Below are 22,241 nucleotides of genomic sequence, written 5' to 3'. Positions count from 1 at the left end.
TCATTCAGTTTGTTGTGAGAGTTTAAAAAGTAATGAAGCAACATGGATGGACCTAGAGATTGTCATACTGAGTGAAGTAAGTCAGACAGAGAAAGACAAATATCATATGACATTGCTTATATGTGGAATCTAAAAAAAGGGTACAAATAAACTTGTCTACAAAACAGAAATAGAGTTACAGATGTAGAAAACAAACTTACAGTTACCAGAGGGTAAGTGGGGGGAGGGATAAGTTGGGAGATTGGGATTGACATATACACACTACTATATATAAAATAGATAACTAATAAAGTCCTACTGTATAGCACAGGGAACTCTACTCAATACTCTGTAATGGCCTATATGGGAAAAGAATCTAAAAAAGAGTGGATATATGTATACATAAAACTGATTCACTTTGCTGTACATCTGAAAGTAACACAACATTGTAAATCAACTATACTCCAATAAAAAATTAATTAAAAAAAAAGTAATGAAGATGTATATGAAAGTGCTCTTAAATATAAATGGGTACTGTCTCTCAAGGCAACGCTTTCAGGCCCTTAGAGGATTCTGGTAATTCGTTGTAACTATACTTCATCGAATAAACACAAATTTGGACTAGTCTGTCCCAGGCTCACCAAGGCATCAGCAGCGCTATTGTGATTTCAAGGATGGGTTCTTGACCCAACTCAAAATCCTAAGGACTGTTAGAACGGTGATGGCTGTGGTGGGCCACTCTAAGTTTTCTTCAAGACACCTAACAGTTAGTGGAGGCCCTTTCCGTGGGGCTTAGGAGCCCTCTGTGGGCGAAAGCAGGTTTCTAAGTCGTCCCCTGTTCCTCCACACACACACACCCATCTCCATCCTGCCTTTAAGGGCACCAACGCTTGGTCACTTCATTAGCCGCGACGTGGATCTGGGAGACGCCCGGAAATGATAAGCAGCCTGCTAGGGCATAATTTTCGAGGCCAACTCATCCTGCGTCCCGCGCACCGGCTCAGGACCAGGCCAGGTGCACGCAGAGAGGCCGTCGTGCGGGAGGAGAGGGGGTTGCGGGCTTCCAGCGGGGAAGTCAGAGGGTAGCCGGGGTCTTCAGGCCGCGCGCGAGCGGCGGGGAGCTCCTAGGTGCATCCAGCGCAGAGGTGGGTGGAGGGGCCGGAGGAGATGTGCGGTCCCTTTAAGACCCCAACGCTCGCTTAGCCAGAGGAGGGGGGTGCCGTGTGGGCGCTGCGTGATGGGAAAGTCGCCGGCTGAGCCTCACACTTTCTCCCGATTTCTTAACTTTCGGGTCGGGGGAGCGGGGAGAGAGCGGCGGTGGCGGGGCGGAGAAGGGGTGCGGGCTTGCAGCGGCTGCTTGCTTGCGGAATTCCCGCCCGCGCCGAGCGGCCGGCCTCTCGGGCCAAGTGGGGAGCGGGCGGCGGGCGGGCAGGTGGCCCCGGGCCGCCGCGCCCGCGCCTTGGCTCTGCCCCCGGGAGCCGAGCGAGCCGCTGTTCCCTCGTGGTGTGAGGGCGGTGATGTTTTTCCTCCCACCCACTTTTGAGTCCCCCCTCCCCCCTCGCGCGCACTCCAGCTCTCGCCACAACCTGCGAGTCCCCGTCCTCGGAGGAGCGCCCCGGGGAGCTCAGAGCGCTTGCACGCGTGGAAGACGGAGGAGGCCGGTGGCCAGGTCAGTGAGCGGTGTCCGGCGGCCGTTTCCCCTCCCTTCCTTTCCAGCCTTTGCACAGGTGGGCCGTCTTCCCCCAGGGCGCCCAGAACTTCCCCGACCTGCCACCCTAACCCGCTCTCCGCCGCAGCTGCCCGCGGCCCAGCTGGAGGTGGAACCCAGGGCGCCAGACCAAGGCAGGTCGGAGGGCCCCGGATTCGAACTCACCACTCGCCACTCTCGCTCGGCCTGCGTAGTTCCAGGCTCTGGAGCTGCGGGGAGGCCACTTGGGTAGCTAACTAACGGGTTTCTACGGTCCCCTTAGTGATCGCATGTGTCCCGAGCCTTTTGCTGGCTTGCTGAGGTGCCCTGGCCCCGTAGGTAGTTCATACGTGCTCAAGTTAACCCAACAGGGCGGACTGGGCGAGGAGCTCCTCTATGCTCCCTCTGGACATCTGCCTCATTTTCCGGCCCGGACCACTGGGGTCTGGGCTGGAGACGCTAGGCTCGGGGAGCAACGCAGTGTTGCCAGAACTTAGGGCCTAGAAAGCCTGCCTTCTGGTCCCTGCCGGCCCTGCCACTAACTTTATGAGAATGGGCAATTGAGTTCTCTGGGCTCCAGGGTGCCCATTTTGAAGGTGGAGTTGTTGTGGGGAATAAAATGAAATGATAGATAGCAAAGGTGTTTTGCAAGCCAAATGGCGGGGCATTGTTCTTCAGTCATAGCAGCGATGAAGGCATCTCGACTCAGACCAGAGAGACACCCTGGCCTGAAGCTGTCAGTTCACCAGTGAACCGAGCTTTTCTTGTTGGGTGGTAGACCGGGGAGAGGATTTTAGCTGATGGACACGGGCCTGAGAATCCAGTGTCTTCACATTGTTTGTTGGAAAGAGAATTGTTACACTGGAGGCTGTCCCACAGATGATAGCGAATGTGAGATTGCAAGGGCATTGAAGCCTCTTGGCAGGATTAAAGAAACACTGTGGGTCCTGAAGAGCTGGCCGATGTGCTCATCCCTTAGCCTTCCTTTGGGATCGTCTCTGGTTCTGTTCTACCCAGGAGACCTCTCCTGTGAACCGACAGACCCCTGACACTTGATGGCCCAGATTGCCTTGCAGCCCCAGCCTGGCAAGGAGCCCTTGGTCCCTTTGCTTGATGCAAATGAACTTTGTGAATTTCTTGTTTCACGGAGGCACCTTAATGGATACATTCCTTTAGGTTCTGACCTGTTTCTTTTTCTCTTGCGAAGCCCACTCACCCTCTCCCACTCTGCAGTGTTAGTCCCAGAGTTTTGTTTTCTTTGTTGTTTTCTTGTTGGGGCCTGGATGCCCCCAAAATATGTCAATGGCTACATTTCTAAGTAACCTGTAAAAGAGCCAGTGCAAGTTCAACGGCACAACGGCCTGTGTGAAGCAGACAGAGAGTTAATACCGAAATAACTCCAGTTAACTGGGTCAAAGTGTAATTTGAAAAATTAAGGACAGTTTGGCTCTTTGCAAGTGTAAGAGTGGGCATGCTTGCTGAGCAATGCTTGCTGGTGTTTATTGCTGCAGCCCCAACAAATGTCTTGAACTGCCCCCCTCCCCCAAAAGAAAAAGTTAAAGCGATAAAGAGAAATTGAACGGAGACCTGGGGAGGGAACTCTTCCAGGTTTATAGCTCCGCACAGAATACAAAGGCAGGACTTCAGGATCTTGTAAATCAGAAGTGATTATTTATAAAGAGATTCCTTTTCTGATGTTCTACATCCCAGCCGGGGAGGCCACACAGATGACAGGAACGCCAAAAGAGATTAATTGCTCTCTAGTCACCAACTTTTCTCTTTGCTCATACCATTAGTTGAGACCCAAGAAAAGCAAAAAAAAATTCTAAGAGCCGTTTTCTTGCCAGCTTGAATTATGAGGCAATGCTACTGTTCACCGAATCACCCAACTATTGTACAAGAAAAACAACCCGGTTGGTTCTTGCGTGGGGAGACCCGAAAACCGTGGTTTCAGAAATCCCCCCTGAGACCCATTGCGATTGTGATAAATTGGATTTCAGCGGTTAAAAAAAAAAATCTTTCTCATTTGGAGGCTTGGGGGATAAGCTTATTAAAGTAGGCTCAGGAAGAGCCTCGCTGGGATGAGGAGCTGTGTTAAAGCGTTCGTGGAAATGATTTGCTTCAGTGGAACCTGGTAACTCTCAGAGGACAGAGGTAGACATTCCAGTGATTGAAGCTGGGCCAGAAGCTCACAGAGGGGACCAAGACATGAGAACCCAGGTCTTTGGAAGGCTAGGAACACGTCCCAGGAGAATTTATCCTTGTTTAAGGAGCAGGGAGGACGTAGAGAGGCAGACCAGTTCTGCAAATCCTGGCTGATAGCATAACTTATTCTCTATGGACAGTTTTTCTTTGGTTGCATACTCGTAATTTGAAACAATGGATTTTAAATTACCTGGCCAACTTCACAGCGTTTAAAGTAAGAGCCGTGGCATCCACATCATGGCCCAAAGACAATTCAGCTCTCCGGAATGATCATCTTGCATTCCATCCAGCTCGCTATACTCAATATTTAGGTTGGACCCTCTGAAAAGATCGTTGAGCTCAGTTCCCATCCAATGTTAACCCCAGATGGAAATGTGGTGTTTCTCGAATTATTTAAATATTTTCAAATCACCCATTGGAAGAGTTTTGCCAACTCTAAAGTCTATGGAAATGACCTGTGTTTGGATATGAGCTATAGCAAACCTTCCGTGTTCTGAGGCTCAAAAGGTTTAAGATTTCCACCCCTTAGACTGGAAATGCATGTCTCCTATTTTTAAGAATTGTAGGTGCTTTTTTGATGGTCTTTTGCATGGTGATGCAATGTGAACACATTACCTGTTTAAGTTTGCCCACTATCCCTTAAAAATGGTCCATTTTAAATTTCCATTTCACAAGGGACTTCATGTGAGAGGAATATGCCTAAACCATTCAGGTGTTTAAATTGCATCCATTTGCTAATTACATCTATCTTTTCTAACATAAGTACCCAAACCGAAGATCCTTATAGATCTCATAGGAGACACAGAAGAAACATTGATCACTCGTGCCTCATCCCTGAAGGATTAGTAATAACGGTAGTCTTGAAGCTAAGATCAGTTAACTTTCATTTCAGAAATTGTTTGGGTCACTGCCTATTATTTTTGTTTGCCAAAATGGCCATTTTGCAAACCCCAGTTTCCCTTTTCTCCCAAAGAAAATCTCTTGAGAAATCAACTTTAATTCCCTTAGAAATGAGGATTTCAAAATTTATTTTTACTTTCCTATGACTTGCCTGCAAGGATTTAGCCTCAGCGTTGGATAGGAATGTATGTTCATCCACTTGAATTTCTCCCCACAGTCTTTGCAAGACAGGAGAGGCAAGTTCTCTTTTCTTAGCAGAAAAACAATGCTTGCACTTATGTAAACTCTCCAGCACTTTTTCCCCAGCAAGTTAGGAGCCTAAGCATCAGAGATCTCCATCAGTTCCAGAGGATCTGTTCTAAGTCTTTTCTTCTGCTTTCTTCCCAACAGCTTGAGTACACAGGGCCCTGAAAGTTTCAAGTTGCCTTTTGCAGTGGCCAGAATGAGAAAAAAGTGGAAGATGGGAGGCATGAGATACATCTTCTCCTTGTTGCTGTTCTTTCTTTTCCTAGAAGGAAGCAAAACAGAGCAAGTAAAACGTAAGTGTCTTGAGTTTAAAAAACAAGATACTTTCTTGTAATTTCTTTGAAAATGTGATTATAATCTGAAGTGATTGTGATTTAGCCCAAATGTGGCCATGCCATTATTCTAAGAGAAGAAAGTGAATGTTACTGGTTTATGCCTGAGTTGGTAAAAGAATGAGAGCTTTGAATCGGGCTAACTAAATTTGGGGCTGTTTTTCTGATTATCATATAGTTTTCATCTCATAGAACACATGACACATTAGCCTATTTTCCTTTTCCTGTTCTAAACTGTACAAATCTCATTCCATTTTACGTAATTCTTGAAATATCTGACAGATGAGCTGGATTTTTTCCCAAATTTCAGACTCTTCAGCAAAGGTTTTCAGTTTATGAAAAAGAATAACACCAAAAAGAAAAAAGAAAAAAAAAAGAAAAAAGTAGAGCAGGCTCTGCCTCTTCCCTTCTGCTGAAAAACGAAGAAGGAAAAAACCTTCACATGAACTGGGTTGAGATGAAAAATCCTTTGAGGAAATTGAGATTCCAGGGACCGTGAGCAAATTGGATGCCATTTATTGAAAGGAACGTCCCCGCAAAGCCAGGGAATATTTCTAGAAAGTCAGCGATCCGTGTGATGGGCTGACACATTGGAGAAAGCAGAGTGGCAGGAAAGGGGGGTAATTAACCCTCCTCGCAGCCACATTTGGGAGATTTATGAGTAACCGTTGACACCTCTGCTCTTGTTAGGAGCTTTCTGCTTGCCTTTGCCCACTGTGAGCCTCACCTTCTTTGGGCCACTTGCAGTCACCTCTGAGGTGGACCCTGGCCCTAAATTTGAAGGAAAAGCCATCGCTCTAGTTCCCCTTTTTGGCTGCATCAAAAGAAGCACAAAGTGGAACTGGTCCAAGAGGGGCATTCTCTGCTCCACTGAACTTATTCATGAGAAGGAACTGTGCAACTATGCTTGGTAGGAGCTGAAACAGCATCTGAAGCCCATCACTTAAACATTTATCTCCTTTATCAGCATAAGTTAAATATATCAGGCATGAGGCTTGCTGACAGGGAGAACAGTGCCAAACCTGTTCCATTGTTACCTGTGTTTCTGCCCCACTACGATTTTCATAGTAAAGTGAGTCTCCTTCCTGGGAGAAATAGTGCTTTTGATTAGGCTTTTAAACATGAGTAATCCGTGGTGATATCTAGTATGATCGAGGCACAGAAGGAAGTTTAGCAGGACACGGGATCGGTAAGGAAGCTTGGATCAGCCTCTTCTCTTGCAGTCCTCAACCGACCTCCTTCTCCTTCTACTTGAATATGTAGTCGACCTCAGAACCCTCCTCTTCCAGAAGTCCTCCTTGATTTAAGTGGATATGATAGAAAAGTTGTCCATCCATTCTCAGCTAAGCTCACAAGCAGCTGGGCTTAAAAATCCTTCCTCTCTTAGGAAGAAACTTCCCTTCTGGACTTATTGGCAGCATGTGGAAGCTTGCAACTGTTAGAAGACCATCTCTTCTGGGAAGCCTTCCATATTCGTGAAGAATTGAGGAATATTGTCCATGCAACTTAGAGCTTAACTGACAAACCAAAGAAAAATATGATTGAAAAATGATTGACAGACCGCCAAAACTATCACTCTCTGACATTTCCTACTGCTTATGAGCCTGTCCCAAGCCCCTTTGATACTCAGTTGGTGTCAAAATGATCATGTAACAGATGGCCTAGGGGACCAGTTCTGGTCTAGTGCTTCAGGCTTATAGTCAGATAATGAGGCTAAGGTCATGGTCATTCCCTGAATGAGCCACTCAGCATCATTCTTTGTGGCCACACCCAAGCTAACCGTCTCGAAGACATGTGCAAAGTTACCTCCACTAAAAGGAAGCTCTCAAAGCAAATGCCCTAGGTATGCTGCCTTGATACACACACACACACACACACACACACACACACACACACACACACACTCTACATGCACAGAGATTTATATTACAGCTCTAAGAGAAGTTAGAAGCAGTGGGGAATGATTACATAAATGATCCATGTAATGTACTATTATGCTACCATTCAAACACTGCTTATTGAAAATTTGATAGCCCGGGAAAATGCTTATATTAACTTATTTTAAAGTTTCTTAAATTATAAAATTAATAATACTCATTGTACAAAATCATATGAAAGTATCTGAACTTCATAAAGAACCTGTATCTCTCAACACCCATCCCACTCCCCAGGGATGACCGTTACTAATAGTTTGCTGTGTGTTCTTCCAAACTCTTTTCTCTGTGTGTTATAAAAACACATATAAATGTCTGTAGCGTTTTTTCTTTTACAAAAATTGGATAGTATATGTATTTTTTTCTGTAACCTGCTTTTATTCAGCAGTGTGTCCAGGACATCCTTCCATGTCAGAACATTGCAGTGTAACAGTACCATATTCTTTCTAATGTCTACATAGTTCCCAATTATATGAGTGTGCCATGGTTTGTTTAACCAGTCCCTATTTGTAGATATTTAGGTTGTTTCCAGTTTTTGCTATTATTATAAGTAAGGCATTAATGGATGCCTTGAGGCACTTAGGCAAGTATTTGTGAGTAACTGTTAGGTCAAAGTGTATGTTCAGTTTTAATCTTGGTAAGAACTGTCAAATTTCCTTCAAAAAAAGTTGTATCAATTTATGCTTCCACCATCTTTGTATGCATGTCCATTTCTAATTCCTTCACTGAAAGTATTATTAATCTTTGTATTTTAGGGCCAGTTTAATAGGGGAAATAATATTTCAGTTTTGTTGTGATATTTTCCTATTACTGGAGTATCTTTTCAATTATTTTTAATTCAATTGTATTTCTTCACTGAATTGGCTTTCATTTGGGTGCATGTCTTATTGATTTGCAAAAGCTTATTTATTAACATAACATCAAATGTTTTTATTAACTTTTGTATTTCACATATTATTTTCCCAGTCTGCCATTTGATTTAAACTTTGTATAAGTTGTACTTTCCCATACAGAAGTTTTAAATTTTCTTGTAGTCAGATCTGTCGTTCATTTCCTTTATGGCTGCCCTGTGCGGCATGCGGGATCTTAGTTCCCTGACCAGGGATTGAACCCGTGCCCCCTGCAGTGGAAGCGAGGAGTCCTAACCACTGGACCATGAGGGAATTCCCTCCCACTCCATATTCTTGTATTTTCTTCTACTGCTTCCATAATTTGGGGTTTTACCCATAATTCTCTGTTCTATCTGAAATTTATATTCATGCATGGTGTGCAATAGGGAACTAATTTTTTATCTCTGGGTGATAGGTGCACGACTGTTACTTTTGTTCATTTTTGTACTTCTCTTTATTACAAAGTTTCCACAATTGGCAAATACTACTTTTACAACAGGTAAAAGTCCTTTAAAGTAAAAGGGCATCTTGTTTCCCATATTTCTACCGTCGAGTTCTAGAGAAGGGTATAGGTATGGGAGTGGAAGGAGTAAAAAGAGGTTTTTTTTTTTTTAATTAAAAAAAAAAACTAGAAAAACTTCAGGAAACATGTAAGTGTAAGGTTAATAAAGCTTCCCGTCTCTCTTTGTTCCCTGATACCATTTTACGCAAGGAAGCCAAGGTTTTTGATTTTTCACGGGCTGGTTCGAGTGTAAGTTTCTAGGTCAAGGCAGATGCTCTTGTAGCCTGTTTGCTCTCCTGTTTTAGGCATCAGGGTGGAATGAGGGGGAATGCTGTTATGGTCAAAGATGCTCACTCAATTGGTGTAGAATCTGAGGGGGTCTGGAGAAAACGCTTTAATTGCAGAAAGCTGTTTGCACCAGGAAAAGTAGAAGTGGGTGCTACCACTTGCTAGTAGCTAATTAGCCAGAATTCCCTTGCTCTCACAGGAGGGAAAACAGGTTCAGGAACCCAGGAAATACTGACGGTGCATCACAGTGGATGAATGAGCCATTTATGGCTTATATAAAAGTTTGTTACTGTCCAGAAGCAGCAAGGTTTGAGGTCTTTAGCCGGGATAAGGTCTTTGTGTAACTCCATTATGCTCTGTTGTTAAAGTTGTAGTCAAAAGAGGCCAGGAAGCTCTTTTGAAGTTCAAAGAAGCATAACATTCAGTGCTTAATATTCATGCAAATATAGGACAAACAGGCTGAAGGGTTTGCCTCTTTTGGCAATTCTGACTTAGGTAATGAACTATTGATCAAAGTGAGGTCGAAGAATTGAGTTGTTAAGAATATTCAATTACGTATTTCAAATGGACCAGCCTGTGCCAAGGCTGGCAGTCGTCCTGGGGAGAGAAATTGTTCGTGTATTTCATGGCGTCCATTCCTGCTTTATAAGGTGAGTTAGCTGGATCTTCCAAGGGACTAGATTCTCATTCATTTTTCTCCTCAGGAGAAAAGCTTCCAACATTTGTATTTGCTTGAAAATAGGCCTCTGAACTTCCCAGGAAGGGTGAGTCCCCACAAGAGTGAAGGGAAGGAAGAGGATACTTAGAACATTTGAGACATGGGGACCATGGCTTTATGGGGCCTACCCAGCCTCTTTATTGTGAAAGCCAACGAGAAAGGCTTGAGTTTTGCACCTCTAGATTCTCACTTGGACGTTCGAGGTGATTTTTTTGACAAGAGAAAGAAGCTAGCAGAAGAGTAGACCCGTTGACATCTTAGGGGTTTAAATAGATGGAAGTAGAATAGATGAAGAATACCTTAAAATTAGATAGCTTAACGCTTTTCAAAGTATGTTCATAATTATTTTTTATACTGGGCGGGGGCCCAGTGGGGTTGGGTATGGAAGCTCTGGAGTCCATGTAGATCCAAACCCCAGCTCCGTGACTTTCTTACTTCCCTTGGGAACGTTGCTTAATCTTTCCAGCTTCAGTGGTCTTATCAGTACAGTTGGGGAAAAATAGCGCATTGACCGTCAGCATGGTCATTTGAAGAACTGGTGAAACTGCTCACACAGAGTGCTTTGCGACAGTGGCTGGCACACAGTCTTTAAAAAGTGGTAGCGATTCAAGTAACTCTCTTGCAAGCCAAATGATATGATCCCCTTAATTTTCAGATGAGAAACTTGAAACCCAGTGAGGTCAAGTGACTTTGTACAAGGCCAGACAGCAAGTCCAAGGCAGCGCCAGAATGAAAACCCAGGTCTCCAAGTTCAGTGTTCTGTTCACTACACCAGTTTGTGTCTAGCAGTTCTCTGAGGAAGCCAGTGCATTCTCTTGAACAGAAGCCCAGTCCTTTGCACATGGCAGCCACTTAACACATGAGATGAACCGAGTAAATGAATAAAGAACTCTGTAACCAGAATTCCTAAGAGAGGCAGTATACTATTGGGGAGTTCAAAGACAGAGACTAGGGCTAAAGTTATTCTGGAACCTAAATAAGCTAAGCCAAAGGAAATTTGTGAGGAAGGTTAAAAATATGTGCCTTTATGTCCACACGTCTTAGATTTCCCTGACTTCTCAGTAGGATTGGAATGTCCTCATAGTCTAATGGCGAGTGGACTGTGCTTTAAGTCAGGGGAACCTGGTTTCTGGTCAGTTCTGTTGCTTGCTGTGTGGTATTGGTTGAGTCATTCATGCTCTCTCTGAATTAAAGATTCTCTACTCTCTAACTGAGAGGAATTCTTGCTTTCTGGACAGCACACTAAAGGATGCCAGAATAGGGGTTGTGGAGGTGGGACAAGGGAAACCAAGGCTCTGGTTTTAGGTACTTGGAGCACACCCGGACTTTTATCATTGACACAAGATTGTTGCAAAGAGTATTTTATTCATTTAAGATTTATAGCCTGCCTACTTCTAAAAAGATTAGATACAGGTTATATATGAAAGAATAGTTGCAAGATGACTTTTTAAAAGATGAAAAAAAAAATGGAGGCAATCTGAGGAAAGTAGAAAGGGTAGATGTTCTGAACACCTGCTTTGGTACATTATTCACATTCTAAATTGGCTTATGATTCCTGAAGAGATAAAAAGAGAAACTTTCCATTGGTGGGCAAGAGAAAATTACAGTTTCATCTATAGAGATTTATTTCCCACCTCCCACTTACTCAAACAGTATTAATGATGGGATGTTTGCATGAAGCACATTCTGGGTGGTACAAAGACACCAACTGTAACCTTAATTTCATAGAAGAGAGAAGAAGTGTGTTCGGCATTTCTTTATTAACCCTCTGTAAAGAAAGAGGGCAAGTATTAAATTTTAACTCAGTAAAAGTCTTTCTGTAAGTGCTAAGGAAAAGTGGTCCAGATATTTTAACTTTGGATGATATAAGTTAATTGAAGGCTAGAACATGTAAATGTTATACAAATGGTTGTTTAATATGTCTACTAGACTGGATTGTCAATTATCAGGTGCCCTAAGCAAAGTTTATATTAACGTGATTTTTTCTATTTAAAAACAGATGCTCATTTTTTAAAAAAAATATACCTGAGACAACTCTTTATTTATTTATTTTTGGCTTTTGGGTCTTTGTTGCTGCACGTGGGCTTTCTCTGGTTGTGGCGAGCAGGGGCTACTCTTCCTTGCGGGGTGCGGGCTTCTCATTGCGGTAGCTTCTCTTGTTGGTGGAGCATAGGCTCTAGGCGTGCAGGCTTCAGTAGTTGTGGTGCGTGGCCTTCAGTAGTTTTGCCTCGCGGGCTCTAGAGCTCAGGCTCAGTAGTTGTGGCGCACGGGCTTAGCTGCTCTGCGGCATGTACGATCTTCCCGGACCAGGGCTCGAACCCGTGTTCCCTGCATTGGCAGGCGGATTCTTAACCATTGCGCCACCAGGGAAGGCCCATATGCTCATTTTTTAACATTCAGAAGTACATAAAAGTATTAGGAAAACAAAAGTCATTGGTAATCTCAACATTTACGTTAATCATGGTTAATTGGCATATAGACTTCTAGTCTTTTTTTCTATGCTCAGCTGTACATACATATTATTTTATAAAAATGAAGCACTGTCTTGTAGTGAATTTGGTTTATTATGCCAATTAACGACTGATTCTCTAAAATGCACCTGTAGTGGAGATATAACTCATGTTGTCTAAAGCGAAAGCTGAATATTTTAGATGCCAGTTGCAGAACATGCAAAGTTGATTCTGTTGTGAAAAGTTCGAGAGCACAACTTGAATTCTTGACGAAGCAGAAAGTAAACCCCTTTTAGCAGAGACTTGTGCAGCTGAGGTGCTGATAGAAAAAACAATTTGTTTTTTTTCGAAGAAGAGCTTTGATTTTTGCCCAAAGTCCTATGCCAGATGACAAGTAAGAGATGATTTTAGCCAGAAAAATTATTCAGATCAGGTTTCACCAGCTGAACAGCCTTTCTGTAAAAGGATCTCCCATGGCCTCATAGTAAAGACTAATGAGAATACCATCAAGTCCCAGTTATCCATGTTAATGGGAGATAGAAGGGCACAATGAATTGAAATTTCATGGAAAATCTCCATTTCTCAACTTAGCCAATAATGTCGCCTTGTTCAACTGTCAAACCTCTTTGAAATATGGACTCTTTTCTTCTCATTGAGTCTGCCCACCTGCTAATAGAAAAGCTAGTAGAAAAGGCTGGTAGTGGGAAGGCCATGCTGTGCATAGGCCACTCAATATATATTAAGTTGAATTGATTTTGGACGAATGATCCAACAAATAGGAATAAGATAATTAACCCCCAGATAAAGAGGAATAAGCTGTATACTCAAAGTGAAGAACTTGGCTTTTTCCTGACTTTCCTTTTTCATTGGCTTCCACAGCCTGGACGTGAAGTCTTAAAGCCCTGAGGAAATCTGACTGAGACTTCAATTCTAGAAACCCAATTTCCAGAGAAGTAGGACCCTTTTTTTCTGTAGTAACTACGACATCCTGCCCTTCCTCCATTCTGCTTCAAGTTTGATGAATGACAGAAGGAAAGTACTTGGGCTTTTAATTTTTCCTTCACTATTATAGTAGTCTTTTTTTAAAAAAAATAAATTCTTAAGGAATTTGTTTACTTGATTTGTCCTCTCATATAATGAACAGCAAAGATTCATCTCTCCCTTTCTACTGACTGTATGTGTTATAATAAAATAAATATTATTGTAATACTTACATGATGATGTGTCTACGGTAATAGCTCTTATCGAAAACAGCTCGTGGGAATATTTTCTTGCCTTTAGACTGGTGATGAAGTTATTGACCTTTTGACCTAGTCCTGGGTGCTAGACAGTAATGGTTAGGCAAAACATTGATGGCATAGTGGCACATCTCTGTTGTTTACTTTTTGTCATCATTGTTTCTGTTAACAGGGGCCCCTAAAGTAGCAGGGATTGCCACTTTTAATTAGGGCCAGCTGAACCATTTGAAAAATAGCTATGATGATGCAGGTTGAAGGTCCATCTCAAATGTTAGTTGGAATTCCTTTGGGATCAAGTTCTACTCAACAGATACCATGAGTTAGTGGTAAGTCATGAATCCTCCAGCTGGTATCTCTCAGGTACTGGCAAGTGATAAGCTTACTTTTCTTGCCTATATCTCCTAGAAGTTGGCGAGGCATCATTGTTTCAATAAAATCAACTCACTTGTGCTTCTTGTACAAGATGATATACTGGAACTTTAGGTGTGGTCAGTGATGCTGTGTAACTCATGAAGTTCACTCCTGGGTGACGGCAGAAAGTTTTTAAAAGTTCAGACTTATAAGCATGTGCTGAAATGGACTTCATCGTAGTTTCTGAAAATTGATCATTGTTCGGTGTACTCATGGAAAGATCAGCTATAATTGTGCTAACCGCTCAATCTTGGACAGCCATGGTAAAAAAAATGTCTTAAAGATTATATGTAATGAATGTAATTGCTATGTAATTGAAAAAAAATCAGTGTCAGTAATTACAGAAGCATTGTTTAATAGCACCAGTGACGTTACTGTTTAGCTCCTTGTCTCTGCCTTCAGTTCCTGAATTTGCTCCTTCCAGGAATAAGTGGATTTCTGTCTGGGGCATAATTGGCAAAATCCCATGTTTCTGAGGTAATAGGACCAAGGTACTTGATGAAGACCATTATATTTGCATTTATGGTCGGGTTTCTCTCCAAAGTTACTGTTTGAGTAAGATATTTTCATCCTCAAGATGCATAGCTTGTAAGACACTAGTATCGTAATATGAGATAAATGCCATGTGAGTATTATGAGGAAAGTGCTGATAGGTATAAAGAGAATGAAAAAGAACCTTTAGCTGGGGTACTCTTGTCTTCCCAACTAGATTTCATAGCCTTTGAAAGCATGGGCACTATTTCATACTTTATGATTTATCATTGAGATGGATACCAAAAAAATGCAAAATGAAGTCTGCCAGCTGTACCATCTCATATAATCTATTTGAGCATAACTTGACTTCACTACAGACAACACCTGATTCTTTAAAAGGTGAGCAAAGCTGTGTCTCAAAGGTAGGGTGGAAGGGTATTTTGAGAAAAAGTTAGGCCAGAATGTGTGGAAGCCCATTATTTTTCAAGTTCTGAAAGTGGGTGACATGCACCTTACAACCATGTAGCAAGACAGGCAAAATGCTATAGTGGTTCCAATCCTTGGCTCTGAGGCCAGACTATTGAGGTTTGAATTCCAGCTCCATATATTGACTAGTCATGTCAACTTAGGCAAGTTACCAAACCTCCCTGTGCCTCAGATTCCGCATCTGTAAAATGGGGCTAATAATGCGATCTACCTTGTAGGGTTGTGGTGAGAATTTAGTGAATTTATGGATGTGAAACCCTTAGAACAGAGCCTGGCTCATAGGAAGTGTTCAACAAATTTTGTTGTTGTTTTTGTTATTACTATTATCATCATTCTCATCTGGCTCTATGTTTTTCAGGACCTGGTTCCTTGGCTCCTTTTTACATTTATCATCTACTTCCTTAGCCTTTGAGCCAAATTTGAGAAGGAAAATTTAGATCACTCAGTTTCACACATTGTCTAGCAATACTCTTTAGAGGCTGAATTTGGGGCAAACAGAATCTATTGGCTAAAGCAAGTTCTTTGAATTATCTGTGGTTTTCATGAATAGTGGTGAGCTCAGGTATACTGAAAGGATCCATTTAATAGTGTCCATGAAATAACCTGTCTTAAAGATATTTCAGAGAAATGATAGCAACTTGCTTAAAAGGTATATGTAAAGAATACCCTCCTTGTGGCATCGCTGTATACTGTTCCTTTGGAAACAGACTTTCCTGCAAGTTAGAATCTTTAACAATTTGGATGTGAGTATTAAAAATATATAAATGCACTTGAAACCCATTTTTTGATAGCATGTCTTATTTTAGTGCTTGCTTAATCTTTCAGGGGTCCTTATCTTTTATTATCCCATTTCTTTTTCGTCAAGAAAGGAATAAATCACACAGCCATGTAGATCACATCGCTGATAATGAAAGCTCATCCAATTTCATATTTTTAGTAGGTAGATCTGATGTCAACTTCTGAGTGAGCTAATTATTTCTGACAGAATAATCCAGAATCAAATACATAATACACAAGCTTCCATCTTAATTTGCGATGCGGATTTAAATCGACAAAGTAATTTCTAGCTTACTTCCATCCAAGGTAAGTGGCTGAAGAACCATACTAGTAAGACAATTTATGCTAGCCTAATAATGCCACTTAAGTAGGCTCCTTCATGGATTTGCTTCTAAGCATATACTCAGATTCTTTTTGAAATGTCTAGATAAGTTGTATATATGAAATACAAATAACTTAGGTGTTTGTCATTTAGATTATAAATTTATTATAGAGAAACAGTCATTCTCCTCTCACCAACATGTGGAAGTTTGCAAAAGGTGCCTCATTTAGATGTTTGTTTTGGGAAATTCGTGATTGTCTCTCCTCAGTTAAAGATGCAGGGATTGTTAAAAATCTTTCCTACTCCATTCTAGAACACCATGGAGCAGAAGTCTAATTTGTGTGTGTACCAAGAAAATTGTATTCCTAAGACTTGGCTGAAAAATATACAAGTTATGTCTACAAAGTAATTTTGATTTTTCTGAGTTCTTTTAATTAATAAATGGCTTTGAGCACTTGCATTTAGTCCAGGAATATAGCTTAATATAACAATATTAATAATAATAATGGTAATATCATAAAAGGGGAAATAAAAAGTTACTAGAAATGAATATGTATTCAACCTTCCTGATAAAGAAAAAAAGAAATATTGTTTCCACTTCCCTCACCAAATTTGCAAAGTTTTAAGCAATTAAAATATCCTGTGTTCAACATTTTCACACACTGCAATTGGAAAATAAATTAGTGTAGTTTCTCTGGAAGGCAGCTTGACAATGCAGATCAGGAGTTTAAAAGCATTGAAAACCTTTGACCCAATAAATCTACTTCTAAGGATTTATATTAAGAAAATAACCAGTATTGCATACATTGGTTTATATCCAAGAACATATATATTTTTAATTTATTTATATTTTGGCCACACCGCATGGCATGTGGGATCTTAGTTCCCTGACCAGGGATCGAACCCGGGCCCCCTGCAGTGGAAGTGCAGAGCCTTAACCACTGGACTGCCAGGGAAGTCCTTATATACGAAGATATTTTTCATGGAATTTTTTTAAAAAGAAAGAGAAGGAAACAATTTGATAACCCCCAATAGGGGATGGGTTAAGAAATTATGGTTCAACTATGTTAGTGGAGAATCATGTTACTAGGCATGTGGTATGGGGGAAATATTTAATGGCACAAAAACGTCCACAATGTGTTAATTTTAGAATGTAGTTTACAAAATGTATTGGGTTGGCCAAATAGTTCGTTCAGGTTTTCCCATAATGGAAAAACTGTAATGGGAAAACGGAACGAACTTTTTGGCCAACCCAATATACTGTATATGCTGTTAATTTTATAATAAAAAACTTTATACACCTTTATGCACAGAAAAGAGACTAGAGACTAGAAAGAACTTCCAGTTTTTGGTCTGACATGTAAAGAGCTTCGAAGTTGTCACTCCCATAAGCAAAAAGCTTAAGGAAGTGAAAATCAACAACTCCTCTTAAATGAATCAGAAAGTTGAGGTCACAGGGCAAACTGCCTTGTGTTTTTTACTGTGAAAACTGGAAAGACAGGCTAATACAGTTACCACTGATGGATCGTGGTAGGAGCACTTAGCAGGTAATTGACTAATTGCTGGCAAAGGAGCATGTTCTAGCTTGGGAGAGAAAAACTCTTTCTTCATGAGTTTTACCTACAGGATCCCCACCAGGTTCTCAGGTTTGGTGAAAAATTCCTAACTGTTTCAGGTAGAGGAGGAAAAAGGTAACCATTCTGAAATAAGCCCAGAGCTCTTTGTTCTCCATAACTAAGGCCTGGCCTCAAGGGAAGTGATTTTACCAGAGCCTAACTGATTTTTTTAAAAATAAATTTATTTATTTATTTATTTTTATTTTTTTTGACTGCGTTGGGTCTTTGTTGCTGCACGGGGGCTTTCTCTAGCTGCGGCAAGCAGGGGCTACTCCTTGTTCTGGTGCATGGGCTTCTCCTTGCAGTGGCTTCTCTTGTTGCAGAGCATGGGCTCTAGGCACACGGGCTTCCGTAGTTGTGGCACGTGGGCTCAGTAGTTGTGGCATGTGGGCTCAGTAGTTGTGTCTCACGGGCTCTAGAGCACAGGCTCAGTAGTTGTGGTGCACAGGCTTAGTTGCTCCGTGGCATGTGGGATCTTCCCAGCCCAGGGCTCAAACCCGTGTCCCCTGCATTGGCAGGCGGATTCTTAATCACTGTGCCACCAGCAAAGTCCCTGATTTGGGTTTTATCAGAGCCTAACCAACCTGGAAGAAGGAATATATACCCAACTCCACTAACTGTCCTGTCTCACCTACATTGATGGGGAGGAGCAAAGTTAATTAGCACTTTTGAAGGTCACAGCTCAGGGACATGGATCACTAAAAGACTGAGAGCTAATTATACAATTATAGAACACTTCTCCTTCCCCCACAATTTACTACCACATCAATTGGAGTCCTGTATAATAACAGGAGATTGAAAGGACTGCAAGCCTTAGACACTATTTAAGAAGGAGAACTAGGGAAACCCAAAAACAGTGGGGGGGGGATAAACAAAGACACTAGGCAAATTTTAGCCTCTGACACCATGGCTACAAAAAAACAGTAAAATTAGCCTAACTCCTAACTAGATTAACATAGAATCTCACACTAATGCTGTACTTACCTCAGTTACTTTTCCCCAGTACATCGTGTCCGACTTGCAACAAAAAATTACGAGGCATGCTAAAAGACAAAAAAATCAATCTGAAGAGAAAAATCAAGCATCAGAACCAGGCTCAGATATGGCAGATATTTTGAAATTATCAGACTTGGAATTTAAAATAAATAAGATTAAGGTACTAAGAACTCTAATGAAAGAAGTAGGCAAAATGTAAGAGTACATGGGCAATGTAAAGAGAGAGATGAAAACTCTAAGAAACAATCAAAAGGAAATGTGAGAAATCAAAAACACTGTAACAGAAATGAAGAATTCTTTTGATGAGCTCATCAGTACACTGGCCATGATTGAAGAAAGAATCAGTGAGCTAAAGATATGCCAAGAGAAACTTCCCAAGCTGAAAAAAAAATTTAAAAAATTCAACAGAATAGTCAAGAACTGTGGGAAAATTACAAAAGATGTAACGTGTATGTAACAGGAATACCAGAAGGAGAGGAGAAAGGAGCAAAGGAAATATTTGAAGTAATAATGGCTGAGAATTTTCCAAAAGCAATGACAAACAGCAAAGCACAGATCCAGGGAGCTCAGAGAACACAAACCAAGATAAATATGAGAAAACCTACACCTAGGCATATCATATTTAAACTACAGAAAATCAAAGACAAGGAGAACATCTTGAAAGATGCCAGAGAATTTATGTCATAGAGTGTTCTGCCTTTGTTTCCCTCTAAGAGTTTTATAGTGTCTGGCCTTACATTTAGATCTTTAATCCATTTTGAGTTTATTTTTGTGTATGGTGTTAGGTAGTGTTCTAATTTCATTCTTTTACATGTAGCTGTCCAGTTTTCCCAGCACCACTTATTGAAGAGGCTGTCTTTTCTCCATTGTATATTCTTGCCTCCTTTATCAAAAATAAGGGGACCATATGTGCGTGGGTTTATCTCTGGGCTTTCTATCCTGTTCCATTGGTCTATATTTCTGTTTTTGTGCCAGTACCATACTGTCTTGATGACTGTAGCTTTGTAGTATAGTCTGAAGTCTGGGAACCTGATTCCTCCAGCTCCGTTTTTCTTTCTCAAGATTGCTTTGGCTATTCGGGGTCTTTTGTGTTTCCATACAAATTGTGAAATTTTTGGTTCTAGTTCTGAGAAAAATGCCATTGGTAGTTTGATAGGGATTGCGTTGAATCTGTAGGTTGCTTTGGGTAGTATAGTCATTTTCACAATGTTGATTCTTCCAATCCAAGAACAGGGTATATCTCTCCATCTGTTTGTATCATCTTTAATTTCTTTCATCAGTGTCTTATAATTTTCTGCATACAGGTCTTTTGTCTCCTTAGGTAGGTTTATTCCTAGGTATTTTATTCTTTTTGTTGCAGTGGTAAATGGGAGTGTTTCCTTAATTTCTCTTTCAGATTTTTCATCATTCGTGTATAGGAATGCAAGAGATTTCTGTGCATTAATTTTGTATCCTGCTACTTTACCAAATTCGTTGGTTACCTCTAGTAGTTTTCTGGTAGCATCTTTAGGATTCTCTATATGTATTATCATGTCATTTGCAAACAGTGACAGCTTTACTTCTTCTTTTCCAATTTGGATTCCTTTTATTTCTTTTTCTTCCCTGATTGCTGTGGCTAAAACTTCTAAAACTGTAGAAAACTATAGACCCAACACAGCCATAAATAAATAAATAAATAGATAGATAGATAAATAAATAAATTTATTTATTTATTTAAAAAAAATTGTTGAAAGAAAAAAATCCACCAACCTAGAATTCTGTATCCAGCAAAACTGTCCTTCAAAAGTGTATGAGACTTAGGTTGCTTCCATGTCCTGGCTATTGTAAATAGAGCTGCAATGAACATTTTGGTACATGACTCTTTTTGAATTATGGTTTTCTCAGGGTATATGCCCGGTAGTGGGATTGCTGGGTCGTATGGTAGTTCTATTTTTAGTTTTTTAAGGAACCTCCATACTGTTCTCCATAGTGGCTGTATCAATTTACATTCCCACCAACAGTGCAAGAAGATTCCCTTTTCTGCACACCCTCTCCAGCATTTATTGTTTGTAGATTTTTTGATGATGGCCATTCTGACCGGTGTGAGATGATACCTCATTGTAGTTTTGATTTGCATTTCTCTAATGATTAATGATGTTGAGCATTCTTTCATGTGTCTGTTGGCAATCTGTATATCTTCTAGTGGCAAGACGGGAATAAAGACACAGACCTACTAGAGAATGGACTTGAGGATATGGGGAGGGGGAGGGGTGAGATGTGACAGGATGAGAGAGTGTCATGGACATATATACACTACCAAATGTAAAATAGATAGCTAGTGGGAAGCAGCCGCATAGCACAGGGAGATCAGCTCGGTGCTTTGTGACCACCTAGAGGGGTGGGATAGGGAGGGTGGGAGGGAGGGAGATGCAAGAGGGAAGAGATATGGGAACATATGTATGTGTATAACTGATTCACTTTGTTATAAAGCAGAAACTAACACACCATTGTAAAGCAATTATACTTCAATAAAGATGTTTAAAAAAAAAGTGTATGAGAAATACAGATTTTCTCAGACAAACAGAAATTGAAGGAAATTTTCACCAATCAACTTGCCTTGCAAGAAATGTTAAAAGAAATTCTTCAGGAAAAAGGAAAATAATATACGTTAGAAACTCAGATCTATATAAAGAAAGGAAGAGTGTTAGAGAAGGAATAAATGAAGGTTAGAAAAAATCTTTTATTTTTCTTATTCTTAATTCATCTAACAGAATAAAGTTTGTTCAAAATAATAATAGCAACAGTGTACTGAGTGATTATAGTTGATGGAAATGTGAAATGAATGACAACGATTTTATAAAGAATGGGAGAGAGGAATTGGGAATACTCTACTATAAAGTACCTGCAGTAGCTGTGAAGCAGTATAGTGTTATTTGAAAGTGGATTTAGATTAGTGTAAATGTGTACTGTAAACTCTAGGACTACTACTAAATTTAAAAAATAAGTATTATTGATATGCTAAGAGAAGAGAGAAAATAGAATAATAGAAAATACTCAAATAAAGCCAGAGAAAGCAGGAAAAGAGTGGAATACACACACACACGAAGAAAAAAAAATCAAGGGAAATGAATAGAAAATAATTACAAATATGGTCAGTTTTAATCCAACTGTATCAATAATCACTTTAAATGTGAATGGTCTACATACACCAATTAAAAGACAGACTATCAAAGTGGATTATAAAAAAACAAGACCCAACTATATGTTGTCTACAAGAAACACACTTTAAATGTAAAGATACATATAGATTAAAAGTCAAGGGATGGAAAAAGATATAGCATGCTAACACATAGTAATCAAAAGAAAGTGGGAGTAACTATATTACTTTCAGACAAAGTAGACTTCAGAGCAAGGAAAATTATGTGTATACCTAACAGAGCATTAAAATATGTGACACAAAAACTGACAGGACTGCAAGAAGATACAGACAAATCCACTATTATAATTAGAGACTTTTACACACCTCTATTAGTAATTAACAGGATCCAGCAGGCAGAAAATCAGTAATGGTATAGTTAAACTGAACCACACCATCAATCAACTGGATCTAATTGTCATCTACAGAGTATTTCATCCAACAACAGTAGAATACACATTCTTCTCAAGCTCACATGAAACATTCACCAAAATAGACCACATTCATGGGTCATAAAACACACCTTAACAAATTTATAAGAATATAAATTATACAAAGTATGCTCTCAGAACACACTGCAATTAAACTAAAAATCAGTAACAGGAAGATACCTGT

General features: G+C 40.5%; 1 protein-coding gene across 7 annotated transcripts in view; it reads left to right on the top strand.

Annotated features, from left to right (window-relative positions):
• The first annotated feature begins 887 nt into the window (after positions 1–887).
• Positions 888–22,241, top strand: part of CHRDL1 (chordin like 1) — a 117,374-nt gene continuing 96,020 nt past the window's right edge. The window contains exons 1-3 of one of the 7 annotated variants that reach the window (XM_036840736.1): positions 888–994; positions 1,553–1,706; positions 5,162–5,310. In XM_036840736.1, the coding sequence (XP_036696631.1) occupies positions 5,214–5,310 (97 nt within the window). In that variant the 5' untranslated portion in view covers positions 888–994; positions 1,553–1,706; positions 5,162–5,213. Of the gene's footprint in view, positions 995–1,275; positions 1,707–5,161; positions 5,311–22,241 lie in introns of those variants that run through there. The other 6 variants (XM_036840735.1, XM_036840737.1, XM_036840732.1 and 3 more) reach the window with 6 other exon arrangements.

This window comes from Balaenoptera musculus, chromosome X (assembly GCF_009873245.2).
Source record: "Balaenoptera musculus isolate JJ_BM4_2016_0621 chromosome X, mBalMus1.pri.v3, whole genome shotgun sequence".
In the NCBI taxonomy this organism is placed as follows: Eukaryota; Metazoa; Chordata; class Mammalia; order Artiodactyla; family Balaenopteridae; genus Balaenoptera; species Balaenoptera musculus.
Note: the sequence above shows the minus strand (reverse complement) of the source record. Positions and strands in the feature narration are given on the sequence as shown.